This window comes from Abrus precatorius, unplaced genomic scaffold, assembly GCF_003935025.1.
Source record: "Abrus precatorius isolate BTA unplaced genomic scaffold, Abrus_2018 Scaffold7, whole genome shotgun sequence".
Classification (NCBI taxonomy): domain Eukaryota; kingdom Viridiplantae; phylum Streptophyta; class Magnoliopsida; order Fabales; family Fabaceae; genus Abrus; species Abrus precatorius.
This window is the reverse complement of record NW_020874417.1, coordinates 19,264,220-19,281,462: the sequence shown is the minus strand read 5'-3', so window position 1 is coordinate 19,281,462 and position 17,243 is coordinate 19,264,220. Positions and strand designations below refer to the sequence as shown.

The following is a 17,243-nucleotide window of genomic DNA, read 5'->3' as shown; positions in this document are numbered from 1 at the left end:
CCAGGAGGCCAAAATGCACCAGGAAGCACCGGGAGGAGAGAGAGTGGTGTGAAACCCTTGCTTTTTGTCCTAAGAGTCAGTTCTAAAGAGGTTGAGTTGCTTCAGACGAAGTTTGCACGCGTTCCTTATCCGCTAAGCCAAAGGGGACCAAAATTGGAACTTCAGCATAAAGGCGTCAGGAAGTGCGAAGATGGGAGAGAGCGGTGGGAAACCCTTCCTTGAAGTTCTAGGAGTCAGCTCCAAAGTGTTTCAGTGGCTCGAGACGAGTTCTACACGTGTTTCTTAGCCGTTAAGTAAAAAGTGACTAAAGCGAGACAAAATCCAAAACTTGTGCCTAAAGGCGCCTAGAAGTGTCTAAAGGAGAAAGAGCTGCAGAGAATCCTTTCTTTGAGTCTTATAAGTCACTTCCAAGGAGTTTCAGCATCTCAAGATGAGGTTTACATGTGTTACCTAGCCGCTAAGCAAAAAGACACCAAAGCGAGACAAAATCCAGAACTTGAGCAAATATGGAATACTTATACCATGACCCTACTTCTCTGCTGCCTCCATTCACTCTTAATCGTTGTTCTAGGTTCCCTACTTTATTAGCTTCCTTTCTCACCCCTCTTGCTGCACAAGTAGAATTTCTTCATAGTATTGTCCTTTTTTTCCCCTCTCTATTCCTTTTCTTCTTTGAAACAATTCTCAAGTGACATTCTATCAATTTTGCCTTTCAATGTAGTTCTTTAACATTCGAGGCAGTTTATCAAAAAAAATTTCATGAAATTTGCCTACAAATTTAAATGTAACTAATTAATAATGTTAAAAATATGAAATGATTAAAAATCTGAATTAGAAAATTTTTTAATTAAATAAAACTATTAACTATTCTTTTTCTTCTAATTTCTCCTGCAACATCATTTTGCTTTATTCTCGAGTCTAGTTGATAATTTATAATACCAAATTTACAAAAAAGAAAAAGGAAAAACATGAAAAGATCGATTATAGCATTAAATACTATTACATTGCTATAACAAACACACTAAAACTAGCCATATACAAACGTATCATATCAAAATAGTAGATCATGAATTTAGGCAGAATATCTATACATAATATGATCTTAAGAATTGAAACACGCACGATCTCGTGTCAAATAATCAACATTAGCCCCGAAAATTAATCAGACATTCTTGAATGCTGAGAATCCTAACGCAATTGAACATGAAACACGTGCTTTCCTTCCAATTTGCACACTCCATTTGTAAATAACTCGCAGATTAGGCCTTACTTCTTTTGAAAAGTAAGCATACAGAAAAATGCTACTGCCCGAGCAATTACCCCCATAAGAATGAGGATGGATATGCACAAACTCCAATCATGAAGATTATAGCCACTTTTCATTAGTGAACCACAACGAGTTAGGAGCCACACTCCATCATACCTACAAATAAAGTAACAGTTAATAAATACCTCAAGTTATCCATAACTGTTTCATGAGTACATGATATTTTTTTTCACTGAACAGTAATAAATAAAAAAACTACTAAAAATTACGTTGAGTGTACTGAATATTATGGTGAGTATGCATTAAAAGCAATTTTAATAAAAAGTTTTCTCTTTTAATTTCTTGACTAGTAGCTTAAAGACAATAGTTAGGATTTATCAAAAGAAAAACAAAGAATATATCAAAAGCTTCTCTTTCTCTTTACTTTCCTTGATGTAAAGAGAAAGGATAACCAGTCAACCTTGCATATTGCCTTTAATCCAATCTTTCACAAAAGAACAAAATACATTGAGATTATTTGTCACTTTATTCATGAGAAGATCCTATGCAAAGTCATCACCACAAGTTTCATCAAAGTGATCAACTGTGTCATGAATAGCTAGAATAAACGTATTAGGATTAGGTTTTATTTTAATATTATAATAACAGACTTGGCCCAGTAGGGTTATATATGTATCCTTATAACTATAAGAGTCTCTACACATTGTAGAGTATCCAATTCCAACACACTAATCTGTCTCTCTCTCTCTCTATGCTCTTTCTCTTTCTCCCAGGGTGTATATCTATATGATTATGTGATGAAGTTACCTTGACTTAACCCAAGGTTAGTGAGATTAGCCTGGGGGCGAGATAGTCTTTTGAGTCAGATGAATGGACCCTATTTCTTTCATTCCCTTGATGATTGTTATTAATGTTACATAGTTCTTTTAATTCTTATTATTTGATTGTGTGATGTGCTTTCTTAAATTTAAGTGGAACTGCACGTGTAACTTTCTTTATTTATATTGAATGTTCATTAGATTCTAATAGTGGATGTACTTAAGTCTTCCAGTATTCTGGTACCATGCACACTAAGTTAGACCATTAATGAGAGCCATCATCTATTTTTTTTTTTACCCTAGAAGTCACGTGTACTACAAAGGACCCAAGAGGCAAGTTTTAATCTTTCCTCATTTAGTGCTAGTAACCGAAAATTCATTCATGTCCGGGGAGGGGGGGAGAATCGAATTTAATAGCCTAGGATTCTAGCCCCAAATTAAGTATACTTAATGCAATTCCATTGTTCCAGGTTACCCTAAATAAATACAGCCGCCACCTCTTGGACTGCCATATTTTGATAGGGGAGCTCTTGTTTGCGCTTGAATGCATGTGGTTGTTCGTTAACTTGTAAACTCTGCATGCACTCTCTTCTTGTTTTCGTCTCCGACCTTCATCAATTAGAATTTCATGCAAACCATTTTCCTTCATCTCGTGGTAATTCTATTTGGATGGTGTTTTAAAAATCCATGTTTTGTAACTTGCGTGAACTTGATTGAAGCTGAAATAGTTTTGCATGTTGATAATATTGAAATCTTTGTATGAATCCTTGTGTTCTTTTCGGTTTTCATCGACTACCCTTCTTCCTTTTTGTTTTAGCTGAGAAATTACTCACCTTTTTCTCTTGGTTTGATTCTGTATGACCAAGGAACCCTTTTTCTTAACCATGAAAGAATTCTCCTACCACCTAATCACTATTTTACGAAAAATTTGTGGTAGAAATGAGTTGCATGTGTGATTAAACTTGTGGTTATTGCCATGATTCTTTGATGATCATTTTGTTTGTTAAGGTACATTTCGACTATGATATTTCAACAAAATTTTTATAACTATCTCCATCTTCTCTCCTTTTTCTTTTATTCTTGGACCGTGAACGAATGGTTCTTTTATTCTTTGAACGTACCAACTCTTATGAACATGGATTTGGATATGTGGTTTGTGACCTTTAGGAATTTAATGTGCGTTCAAAAATGGTGTAAGGAGGATGCGGTTACGAAACTCTTTATGTGCATGATATGGAGGATGGAGAGTCAAGGTCGCAGTCTAGCACAACTGAGGGATGTGAGTGTTCAGGTTTGAGGGAAGAACCTTGGGGGTAGTGGAGGGGGGTTGCCCCAATGGTGCGAAATAGCTCACCGCGGCCGGGACACGTCGCCATCGAAACCTCCACTAATCCTGACGCGAGCAAGCATTACCGAGGATCGTGGAAGGACTCGTTCCTGAGGAACCGAAATGGTTAAGTTGGGAGAATATTCTTGATGGATTACATACAATGTGTGCTTGTAGGGAACGAGGGTCTCCGATCACCTTGACTGGAGGAATAGTGGGAACAAACTGAAGTAGTGACGTTTCAATTACCTTGAGTATAATGGAACTCATTCACTTTATTTGCGTTGTGGCTGTTTGATGAATATTATGTTATGATAATGTGATTATTGAACTATAAGTCAGTAGGTTCGTTACTATTATGCTGATTTTCTTACTTATTCGATTTTTGATAATTGAATGTATTGAGCTCACCCTTTTTGTTCTGTTTTTGTCTGGTGTTGCGTCTTGTCTTGCTGTTGTTGTGTGTTGCATGAATGCATGGCAGATGGACCCACTCCGAGCGAGGATTTGGGGAGAGGATTCGGGAGGAAAGGAGGGATGGATCTACGACCTAGCAACGCGCCGCTTGACGTACCAGGGAATGGTCTCCATGTCCATGGGACCTCTCACTGAAGGCGAATGGAAGCCCAACTGGATGGACCACATTTTTGCCGAAATCTCCGTGCCCCTACCACCCGAACGGAGTATCATCATTCATACACCTCCCTCTTCTCCACCGTCTCATGAACCTCCCGCCAAACGTCTTAAGACTTTTGTGGATAAAGGTAAAACTATCATTGACCTTGACCCTGAACCCAGCCCCTGTCCTAGCCCTACTCCTGCGCCCACACCTGAATGGAAAGACATTGGAGTGGTTGCGTCTTCCGTCAGGCCAGTCCCTCGTCAACCTCTCGATATTCAGGCGCCACCTTCCGACGAAGCTGGACCTTCCACCCGACACCCTTCTCCACCACTGCCACCCACCTCGAGATCGCCACCGCCTAGCATCGGTTGGATTGACAGCGACCCGGACGACTTACCACCCTCTCTTCGCCCTCAGCCTGTGGATGCTGCATCTGATTCTGATGGAATGGAATCTGATCCTAGTGAGGATTCCTTTCCACCAGAGTTTTATATGTAGATTTTTATTTTTTTTTGTCATGGATGAACACTGCTCTTAAGTTTTATACTTTCCTTTCTTTTTGGGGGCTGTTTATAATTAATTTTGAAATACTGAACCATGAGGTCTTCTCTTTTTTTTGTTTTACGATGGTTTACCTTGAACCGTTTACACTAGGGACGTATATGCACAAAATCAAAATTTTGTCCCTATTTACATGTCTCTCATTATGATTTCAGAATTCCATTCCACGAAGCATGTGATGTTGAGCACTCACCTTTATCTCTTTCATAAAAAGAAATTAATTTGAAGAAATTTCAAGTACACTAGTAAAACGTAATACAATATGCATGATTTGGTAACGAACAGATTGAATGAAGAAATGAAGGATAATGTACCCTCACCTATGAATTAAATTGTGAAATTGTTGTTTAGTTCCACACTAATGTCGAATGAATAATTCCTTGTTCATGTTCAATTGGGTACACTATCTTAGGGAAGTCTAAATACATATATTTTTAGGAGATAGGATCTTGGCAGTAATTTAGGTGTTACATCTTCAAACTAAGTTTCAGACAAAAAACTTAGGAATTCTGAAATACTTCTTGGGTATTGAAGTCATGTACTCCAAGCAAAGAATCTTCCTTTCACAAAGAAAATATGTCTTAGACATTAACTGAGACAGGACTAAAAGGAGCTAAACCATGTGAGACATCTATGGAGCTAAGAGTGAAACTAACAGCAGATGGAGTTCCTTTTGTAGATCCACGGAAATACAAAAGATTAATAGGCAAGCTAAATTACTTGACTATCACGAGGCCGGATATTGCTTTTCCAGTAAGTGTTGTTAGCCAATTTATGTCATCTCTGATGAATACTTGTTGGGAAGCATTAATTCACATTGTGAAGTATTTGAAGAAAGCATTAGGAAAAGGAATTGTGTACAAAGATCATGGACATGCACAGATAGAGGCATTTTCTGATGCCGATTGGGCAAGATCTACCAACAAAAAATCTACTACCTGATATTGTGTGTTCTTAGGATGTAATTTAATTTTGTGAAAAAGTAAGAAGCAGATCGTTGTTTCAAGATCAAGTGCAGAATCAGAATACAAGGCGATGGCTTAGACTACTTGTGAGTTAATGTGGTTGAAACATATGCTGGAAGAGATAGGATTTGATAGCACTAGGCCAATGCAACTTTGGTGCGACAACCAAGCAGCGATACACATTGCCTCCAATCCAATTTTTCATGAATGGACGAAACATATTGAGATAGACTGTCACTTTATTCAAGAAAAAGTTTAGAAGAAGCTTATATTCATCTCTCATGTTAGGACAGGCGACCAACTAACAGATGTGTTTACAAAAGCTTTAAATGGGACACGTAGCAATTATATTTGTAACAAGCTAGGCATGATTAATATCTATGCTCTAGCTTGAGGGAAAGTGTTATGAATAACTAGAATAAATGTATTAGGATTAGGGTTTATTTTAATATTATAATAACAGACTTGGCTCAGTAGAGTTACATATGTATTCTTATAAATATAAGGATCTCTACACATTGTAGAGTATCCAATTCCAGCACACTAATCTGTCTCTCTCTCTCTCTATGCTCTTTCTCTCTTAATCTCTTCAAACTGCAAATGTATTCACCAAATCTTTTAAAGATCCTCGTATTAAGTACAAATGTGACAAGTTTAATGCATATGACTTATATGATCTAGATCAAGGGAGAGTGTTAAATATGTGTGAATATGTCAATTAGGAAAATTGGTATCTTTGTAATTATATTAATTAGATAATTGTATATTCTATAATTATTTTGTAATCACTGCTAATCTTTATTATCAATATAAATATCCAACCCATTGTGTAGTTGATACACAAATTTCATCAATGTTCTTTATTTCTTTCTCTTTGAACAAAAATCATTCATGAAACTAAAGCTTGGGAATAATTATTCATTGATATTGTATCAAAACTTATATGACCACGTTACCACCTGGTCTAAGATTTAGACAACGCCCCAATCTTCAAAATATAAGTTGGTATTTCAATGCAGATAGGTGGGGATGTGTATCGTCTAACTAGCTTTGCATTAGGGAGCTTATTAGACATAAAAACTAGTTACAAGCTTGAGTCTTCTCATTTCACCAAACAACTTGAGATTTTGTTAGAGTTGGTCCTAGGCACTAAAAAAATTCCACCCCTTAACTTTTTAACTTCTTTGAGCATTACAAACTTCATCCTTCAAAGGCTTGTATCCATCATATGTACATCTAGCATCATTGTCCTATGCTAGTTCATTAAACAATCTGAAGGCAACATCTTACAATCATTACATCACATTTATTATCTATCATTATAACAACAATCAAGTCTTATCTCACTAGGAGAAGTCAGCTACATGGATCATACAATGTCATTGAACTTAGTCAAAAACTAAATTTTCAAAAATCTTGTTAATCAAAAGGTCTCTTTTAATATCTTTGTCTAAGTTTCTTTTGGGTCTCCCTCGACCTCTCTTTATCGAACTAAGAGTCATGCAAATCACTCTCCTTACTAGTGCTTCCAAAGGTCTTCTTTGCACATGACAGAACCACCTTAAACGATTCTTAATCATCTTTTCCACTATAGATGCTATGATGTAGGATATTAGTGAATTATGGGGTTTTATACAAATATAGTCAGTAAGTGAGATAGGAAACGTTTTCTGTTAAGTCCCAAAAATAGGAGTTAGTTGGAATCGTTAGTTATGAACCAGCTATATATAGCTGGATAACAAAAATAGTTGATTAGCATTCATTTTGTGTAAGAAATTGCCTTGTATCTTCTCCTTCAATCAATACAATTCTTCGGTTCCCATTCTTTTCATTGGGATCCCTATTGTTTCAGTTCTTCGATTGTTCATCTTTCCTAGAACCACTACACCATGCTACTCCAATATTCTCTCCTATATTATCATTTTGCCATCCATCATTATTTAAAGCAAATAATCAATGTGTGTTTCCCCTAATGGTAACGACTTTTGTTGTAATCAATCTATGTTTTAATCTTCAATTTCTAAAAACAACAGCATAATACTAACTCCTTTTACTTGAACAAATTAGGTATCATCAAATCTTAGGCTTATATGCAATTTCCAAAGTAATTTTCCCTCCTTATTTTGTTCTAAAACCTTGTATCCACCATGGGCCTTCTATATTTATCTTCTCTTCCAACATGTTTGTTTAGATCCCCTCCAGCAAAGACTTATTCTTCTCGATAAATGGTTAGGATTATCCCCTCTAGATCCACCTAAAACAACATTTTTATCCAAGTGTTTGGTCAAAATTAAGACATATACTAAAAGTGCTTCCTTCCATGAACTATCTTTATGGTAGCTGATTGCCTTCCTTATCAACCGCACTGTTCCTCCTTAAGAGAGTCATAAATATTGATACCTGCTCATCCCTATTTTGCAATCTCTTCCTAATAATCACAACTTGTAGATTGAAAAAGAAAATAATCTGTTTGACTCCAACCCATTTTTTACATGATGTACTTATCCTTCTAATTATTATACCATTTCCATAGTGATTGCCATTAATGTCTCAAATGTTCTATGTTCCCTACCTCAATCTCATAGTTTACTCGGGTTTTGAATGCAGTAAAGCCAAGCAACTCATTTTTTACCGGGGATGTCCAACACAAGAACCCCTGTCTTTGTTTATCTTGCAATGCATACAGTCACCCAAAGTGACAAGCAATACTTGCTTACTTTTCTCTACATGCAGGCAATTTAGCAAATTGCTTCAAGGGAACACACAGGACAACTAGTAGAGTTCAATCAATACTTGTAATTAACAGCAAATTACCTTTCAGCATTTGCAATTATGAATGCTTCTAATGCCCACTTAGAATAGCATAAATTAGCTATACCCTTCAAAAATTTACTGTCTTTTGGTTGTGTTGCAATAAGTGTCAAAACAACCGGTAGAAGTACTGACCACTGCAAGAAATAGTAACATGTCAAAGAGCAAGTGAAAACATAATAATTAAAATTTGAATTGGGTTTTGTTATAACTAATACTCACTAGCTGTGCTGCACCAGGTTCAAAGAATATGGCTAATGCATATGCAATGCCAGTCACACAGTATACAAGACAAAGCAGCACTATGTAATTATCTGCAAAAGTTGATCTTGGATATGTAAAGAAATAGAACATAGAGAGGTACACCACAGGTTTGACCACTGAATTAAATTGATCCATTGTGTCTTTAGAGAGAAAATAAGCCAAGCTACTCATGCCAGAATCACTCTCCCTCCAGTAGTGTAATTTATCAAGAGAAAATGATCTCAAGGCGGCAATTTTGCATAAAAGAGCTGAAAACAAAAATGATAACATAGAATAAAGCATTTTGCAGACGAATTCTGAAGTATATTTGCAAATTCAAAAATATTGAATGTATTCTAATTCCAAAATGAAAATCCAATTAAAAATATTCCATGATTTACCCCAAGGCTCAACAAAAAGTGTGATTAAAAGCATGTAACCTTGTCAGCACCAAAGCAAATATAAGTTGAGGAATAATTCTAAATCCTTCTAATTACTAAATATAGTATTATATGTGTTTTATGTTTTCAAGATAATGAATGCATACACTTTTTTATTTAATACCTACTTTATACAGTCAGAGGAAGATCAATATAGCAAAGCTGTATGCTGAGTTACTATTAGCAGTTTGAAATCTTTGTTGTCAGATTATAAATTTTAACCATTGTTATTCATGGAAATAATAACATTAATTAACATGTCTGTTGAGAGATAGAGAAAAGCAAGAGATACTTGATGAATTTGCACACTGGAGAATATATTTATAATGTGTCATAAATACTGGGATAATTACAATTGATTACAAGAATATACAATTCCCTGATAACCATAATGATAAAATAAAATCTACCTATTACTATAAGTGCATAATTCCAACAATGGAGTTAACCTTAATTACTTGTGAAACTTGTCAATAGGCAAAGCATCATCGCTCTACTTACTCCACTCAACCCTACAAAAAGTCTAGTTCTTTTACTCTCATTCATAGTGATGTGTGCGGTCCCAGTCATGATCCTACTCCTCTTGGAAAAAGGTTGTTTGTTACTTTTATAGATGATCATCCTAGACTAATGTGGGTGTACTTAATGAAAGAAAGATCCGAAGTAGAGGGAATTTGTTAGGGTCCAAAATCTATACTCAGATAATTGAAGAAAAAGAAAAGGATATTTTATTGATTATGATAGGAATCAGGATTACAAGAATCCTCCAGAGCCAAAGCTCCTCTCAGAGAATGTTATTCTCCTCTCCTAAGTCTAGCCGAAAAACTCTCCCTTCATTCCTCAAACTAACATTTAAATAAAGAACAATAAAACAAACCTAATCTGATAACAGAATATCCTAACTGACTTATTCAAATTCAAAACTTAATCTAATACCAGAATATCCTAACTGACTGATTCAAATTCAAAACAGCATTCTAATAACAGAATAATAATAAAATAGAATAATAACAAACTTCCTAATTATTGATTATTATCTTTCTTCCTACGAGAGTAAACCCGCCACACAGTGGGCCTTGTAGGGCTTGTATTCCAAAGGCCTTCATTGCTGTTTTGGGTCCCATCAATACCACCCCATGAACTTTCACTCTTGTCCTCAAGAGTGAATGAAGGAAACTAACTTTTGATGACAGTCACATTATTGGGGCCTCACTTTCCTCTTCTTCCGCTACCAGAGTCGCGACAACACCACCCTCTCCTTGCTCCTCTCCTTCATCTAAGAGGATTATCCTCAACGATTTTTCGGAGCATTGATGGCGAGGGCCGAATTTCTCTGCACAGCGGGAACAAAGCCCTTCGTTTTTACAATCCATCAACTCCTCCAAAGGAAGGTGTCTTACACCACGAGATTGCCCCCCGTTTGTTTGGGAAATGCGCATGAAATTTCCTTTTGAATTTGGATCTCCCGAGGAACCCAAGGGCCTCGTCATGGAGTTTCCTGCCTACAAATTCTCTCCAACCTTGAGGTTGTCGCGGACAAAGGGTGTGATACTTCGATCCCTATTAAATGGTTGATTCCCCAAGGAAGTAGGTGCATAATAGCCCCTGTTCTTTGCTTCCGACGCTTCTAACCTTCCATCAGCGACCAGATCTTCCTCCACCCAGCAGGCAATGCGTATCACTGCTGTCCGGGAGGTTGGGGACAGCAACCGCACCTTTCTCCAGATTTCTGGCCGGAGACCATTCATAAAGAAGCCCAAAAAATGAGCATCCGATAATGGTGATGACACCTACGACGCAAGGATTTCGAAGGCTTCTATGTATTCCTCAACCGAATCGGTTTGCTTAACCGCAGCCAACTCTTCAATGGGATTGTCAAGCCTCCCGACCCCAAATCTTGTTACCATGGACCTCTTCAAGCGCTCCCACGTTGCATTGTCTTCTTTATCCCGCCATAGATTAAACCAATGGATAGTATTATCATCCATGCTCAACTTTGAGAGGCGGATTTTCATCTCCTCCGAAGTGCCATGCACATCGAAGTAAGTTTTAGCCCTGCAAATCCACCCAACGGGGTCAACCCCGTCAAATTGAGGTAGTTCTACCTTCTTGATTGAAGCTTGGTAATCATCCTCGTCATTGGGTACAGTTCTGGGAGGATGCAAATTCAGATTCGGACCCTCCTCGTTTTTGGTTTAGAATAACCTTTGTATGTCCTCCAAGAGCTTCGCATCTCTCTCTTTCATCTCTTCTCTCATCAGCGCTCGATAGTCCGTAAAGGCGGTCTCCATACTCTGAATTCTTGCCTCTAATGCCTCCATGCTCTCCACTGATCTCGTATGCATCGAAAGGTGATCCGGCAAGTCAGACCAATTATTAGGGTCCAAAATCTATACTCAGATAATTGAAGAAAAAGAAAAGGATATTTTATTGATTATGATAGGAATCAGGATTACAAGAATCCCCTAGAGCCAAAGCTCCTCTTAGAGAATGTTATTCTCCTCTCCTAAGTCTAGCCGAAAAACTCCCCCTTCATTCCTCAAACTAACATTTAAATAAAGAACAATAAAACAAACCTAATCTGATAATAGAATATCCTAACTAACTTATTCAAATTCAAAACTTAATCTAATACAAGAATATCCTGACTGATTCAAATTCAAAACAGCATTCTAATAACAGAATAATAATAAAACAGAATAATAACAAACTTCCTAATTATTGATTATTGTCTTTCTTCCTACGAGAGTAAACCCACCACACAGTGGGCCTTGAAGGGCTTGTATTCCAAAGACCTTCATTGTTGTTTTGGGTCCCATCAGAATTTTAAAAAAAAATTCAAATGAAAAAGCCTCAATTCAAACAGCAAATAAACATATTTAAAGGTGATAATGGCAGTGTTATCAAATGGCGACCATGGCAGCGCCATGGCGGTTCGCCATGGTAGTTCTGAAGACTGCCGTTAAACCGCCTCTGTTAAATGGCGGATTCAGATGGCGGCGCCATGGCGGCCATGGCGGAAATCCTTCAAAAATGGCAGATTCGACGGTTTGGGCCCAAACCTAACCCGGCCCAATGGTGACCCGCACAGAAATAAGGTTAGTCCTCTTCTTCGACACTCAAAGCCGACCCTCATCTCAAATCTCTCTCTCTCTCTTCTAATCCCTCTCGTCTCCGATCTCATCTTCGTTCGTCTCCGATCGTCTCTGCGTTCTCTGACGAACTTTGATCTTTGTTTCTTTGACTTTTTACTTGTTTTGCTTGCAGCTGCCACTCTGTTCTTCATCTCCGACGACATCTCCATCTGCTGCAACCTGAACCTCCATTTTCGACGACCTAAACCTCCATCTCCAGCGACCCCATATTTTCCAATAGCCATTTTTTTTCTTTTTTTTCCCGTCTCTTGCAGTTTGTTCTTTATTTTCCTAATTTCTATTTTATCCTTTCCATCTTTCAATTTGTTCCTCTTCCACATATTTGGTTTTTCTCTGTTTTTCCTATAAAAAAATTTATATTTATTTCAGCTTCTCTTAACATGGCTCAACAAGAATCTTCATCATCAAGAGCTTCTAATCGATCTAACCCAGGATAGAAATATGCTCATTCATTAAAAGAGGGTGATACAAACAACATTGTATGTAATTTTTGTGGAAAAGTTATGAGTGCTGGAATAACTAGAGTGAAACAACATTTGATTGAAAAGAAAGGTAATGTGAAAACTTGCCCCAAGTGTCCTGAAGAAGTTAGAAAAGAGATTGAGCCATATCAAAAGGATAAAAAGAGTCAAAACAACTTTGAAATGCCAAATGTGAGAACCTTTGAAAGTATAATCTATGATGAAAGTGAGGATGAGGAGGATTCCCAAACACATAGTATTGCCATGGCTAATCAGAATGGGCCAATGGATTTGTTTTGTAGAAAGCCAAAAAGTGCAATTGATAAAAAGAAAAAGTTAAAAGTGAGACAAGCAAATATAAGAGAAGTTTGTGACAAAGAAGCCAAAGCAAGGGTCCATCAATACATAGCTCGATTTTGGTATCAAGCTGGCCTTTCTTTTAACCTCATTAAGATGAAGAGCTTTCAAGAAATGCTTACTGCTGTTGGTGCTTTCGATCCAAATCTACCACCTCCAAGTTATCATGATATTCGAGTTCCACTTCTAAAGAAAGAGCTAGAATATAACAATTCTCTCATGAAAGATCATAAAGAGCAATGGAGCAAACATGGTTGTTCCATCATGTCAAATGCATAGACCGATCGAAAACAAAGATACTTGATTAATTTTTTGGTCAACTCTCCTGCTGGGACTATGTTTGTGCGATCTATTGATGGATCTAATTTTGTGAAGACCGGTGAAAAATTATTTGAGATGCTTGATGCTCTTGTGGAAGAGATTGGAGAAGATAAAGTTGTACAAGTGATAACGGATAATGGAAGTAATTATGTCTTGGCTGGTAAGATGTTGGAAGCGAAAAGACAACATCTTTATTGGACTCCTTGTACAGCTCATTGTATAGATCTTATGCTTGAAGATATTGAAAAGTTTCCTTTGATAAAGAAGACAATTCAAAGGGGAATATCGGTTGATGGCTTTATCTACAGTCATTCAAGTACCTCGAGAAATTTTACAAACAAGAGGGAATTAGTAAGACATGCAGTTACTCGATTTGCAACTTCTTTTCTATCATTAGAAAGGCTTCACCAAGAAAAAGAAAATCTTAGAAAGATGTCTACTTCTGAAGAATGGTGTAAAAACAAGTTATCAAAGGAAGTTAAAGGGAAGCAAGCATGGCTCCTTTTGTCCGGGTGTTACGTTTGGTTGATAGGGAAAGAAGACCAACCATGGGGTATATTTATGAAGCAATGGAGAAAAGTAAAGAAGCTATTATGAAGTCATTCAAAAATAATGAAAGTAAATACAGAGATGTGTTTGCAATCATTGATAACAGATGGACTTGTCAGCTTCACCGTCCATTACATGCAGCTGGTCACATTTTAAACCCGGAATTTTACTATGATAACCCTCAAATTGAATTTGATTTGGAAGTTACAAATAGATTGTATGATTGTATCAAGAAGTTAGTGCTAAGTCGAGATGTGCAACAAAGTATACTACTTGAATTACCAATTTATAAGAGCGATGGTAGTCTCTTTGGATCCGACTTTGCAAAATCACAAAGAAAAAGCATTGCTCCCGGTAATTCATCAAATTCTTCAATATTTTAATTTTAAGGTTATACTTCATCTTTAGAGTTATAATTTATCTTTCATTTTATAGCTCAATGGTGGAGAATGTATGAACATTCAGCTCCACATTTGCAGCAACTAGCTATCAAAATTTTGAGCTTGACATGTAGTGCATCCGGATGTGAACGCAACTGGAGTGTTTTTGAGCAAGTAATTTCTTATCTCTCAAGCCTACTACTTTCTGTTAGAAATTAGAAAGAAACTAATTAATATTCTTATAATTAAACTAACATTGCAAATTCATTCAAAGAAGAGAAATAGACTTGATCACAAAAAATTACATGACTTGGTTTATGTGAAATACAACCAACAACTCAAAGAACATTACAATCTTAAAGATGTAATTGATCCAATTACACTCAATGATATTGATGAGTATAATGAGTGGTTGTTTGGAGAAATGGATGATGATGCTCTAAATGAGGATGCTGGAAATGACTTAGTTTTTTATGGTGATAACACTTTAAATTGGGCAACTGTTTATGAAATTTCTGAAATTGGAGAGCCTACAACATATACTAGGCGTCATTCTAAGAAAAGAAAGAGTCCATCAAGTGGTTTCACTATTAAAGCTGCAAAAGTTTCCAAGATCAAGGCATGTTCAACAGCAAAAGGAAAAGAGAAAATGATTCTTGAAGATGATGATGAAGAATTAGAAGATGAAGAGATGTCGGAAGGGATATGCCTTGGTGGATGAGAAAGAGGATGATTATGTTGGAGTTGAAGAAGAGGACTAAATTGATAATCTTTATTTTTATTGTTAACTTGACATTTGATAATTGCATATTTTGTATTGAATTATACTTTGGATTGAAGGTTATGTTACATATATTTTGAGTTAATTATTTTCTATTATTTTCTGACTTATAGTATTTTTTTTATATATTTTATTATATCCGCCATAAATCCGTCATAACCCACCATGGCGACCGCCATAACTTTATGGTAGTTTTTTGAGTTTCTGCCATGAGCCGCCATCCGCCATTGATAACATTGGATAATGGTAGAGTATTTTAACAAATGTTTAATTTTTTTTTTTTCTTCAAGAAGGGATTATACACCAAAGTTCTTGCGTTGATACCCCTTAACCAAATGGGGTGACTGAGAGAGAAAATAAACACATTCTTGAAGTTGATCGAGCTTTGTTATTTCAAAATGATGTACCTAATTATCTTTGGAGTGAAGTAATCTTGACTGCAACTTATTTAATCAATAGAATGCCCAGCAAAGTTTTAAACTTAAAAACTCCTTTTGATTTTTTCATGGGCATTTTTCCAGCAAAAAGAATTTCAGCTTGTTTGCCCCTAAAGATATTGGGCTGTACAGATTTTGTTCTGGCACATAGAATAAATCATAACAAACTTGATCCAAGATCAAAAAAGTGTGTTGGCTATGCTCCCAACCAAAAAGGTTACAAGTGCTTTGAACAAATTTCCAAAATGATTTTCGTACCTATGGATGTCACCTTCTTCAAGAAAATGCCTTTTTTTGACACTCATTTCAGGGGGGGGGGGGGGAGTTTGAAGATTCAGAACAATCAGAAATTCTTTTTCCACTTTTAGGATTAGAACCCTTGCAAACAGATTTGTTAAGTTCTGAAAATAACCTGAAATACAACTTGAAGCTGAAAATAAAGATCTGGAAGCTGTTTCTGGATCTGAAAGCTTTGAAACAAGAGGAAATGAGCCAATTACAATGACCAAGGGCCAAAAACCCTTTGATTTTGTCTATACAAGGAAGAAAAATGATACTATGCAAATGAGAGCATAGTATCATTTCGGTATTGTACTTTTGTGTGGGGGAACTTGGCTACTTGGAGAAGCAAAAAACAAAATGTAGTTGCAAGGAGTAGTGCTGCAGCTGAATATAGAGCCATGGCACAAGGAGTGTGTGAAATTTTGTGGTTGAAAAGAATCCTTGAAGAATTGCAGCTTCCTATGACTCTCCCTATGAAGTTCATATTGTGATAACATGGCTGCCATAAGTATATCTCAACCCTGTCCAGCACGAACAGACCAAGCATGTGGAAATTGATAGACACATTGTAAAGGAGAAAGTTGACAAAAGAATTATTTGCATGCCTAATGTTCTAAACTCAGTAGTTGGCAGACATACTTACCAAAGGGCTGTTTAGACCTAACTTCGAGTTTCTTGTAAGCAAGTTGGGCACGTTGGATATATATGCACCAACTTGAAGGGAGTGTTGAGATTGTGTAAATATTTTATATTTAGAAAGTTAGGATAGAATAAAATCAGGTCTGAATATGTCTCTGATTCTGATTTGATCTTTTCGTTGTTTATACTTATTTAATTTATTTTGTAATCTATTTGGGCAAGAGAATCTCTCTAATTGATTTTGCCTCTGCCTATTTATTCTCTATAATCTTTTTTACTGAGTAATGAAGAAAGAAATCATTCTCTTCTCCTAAACTATCAATACAATTCTGTTTGAAACAGGATTAATGTTAGTCTGTGCATTATCAGAATTCAGAAACTAGTTTCCAACATAATCTCAATGCACAGTAGCCACAAAAAATGATATAATATAAAGAGCATTGTAGACTAGTAGAAGTCAATTAACTTACATACAGCAATCACCGTATAGGTGTATCCAGCTGCACCGAAGGTCTGATCACTTGCCTTTGAAAGTGATCCTAAGCAGGCTCCAGCAAGTAATAATATTAAATAATCTATAGCTTGGATCTTTGCTTCTCGTAATTGCTGCTTCCCGACCCTGAAACAACATTGGCATTGAGTAGGATATCACCAACAAACAAAATAAAAATTGCAGACACCAAATTGAGTAGACATGTTTGTTAATAAAAGGTCATTTGCTACTCTTTCTCCAATCAATAGAAAGTTACACTAAGTGAAATACAGTACAGAAAAGACATGGTGCCATTTAGCAAGCTATCATATAACCTAATATTCAGAGAAAATTC

The 17,243-nt window shown here is 36.4% G+C and overlaps 1 protein-coding gene across 3 annotated transcripts in view; it reads right to left on the bottom strand.

Annotated features, from left to right (window-relative positions):
- Positions 1-962: 962 nt before the first annotated feature.
- LOC113871218 (ABC transporter G family member 24-like) overlaps positions 963-17,243 on the bottom strand; it is a 30,574-nt gene continuing 14,293 nt past the window's right edge. For 2 of the 3 annotated variants that reach the window (XM_027508156.1, XM_027508154.1), the window contains 4 exons: positions 16,887-17,035; positions 8,594-8,883; positions 8,375-8,508; positions 963-1,423 (listed from right to left, as the gene is read on the bottom strand). In XM_027508156.1, the coding sequence (XP_027363957.1) occupies positions 1,267-1,423; positions 8,375-8,508; positions 8,594-8,883; positions 16,887-17,035 (730 nt within the window). In that variant the 3' untranslated portion in view covers positions 963-1,266. The remainder of the gene's footprint in view (positions 1,424-8,374; positions 8,509-8,593; positions 8,884-16,886; positions 17,036-17,243) is intronic. The other variant, XM_027508155.1, reaches the window with a different exon arrangement.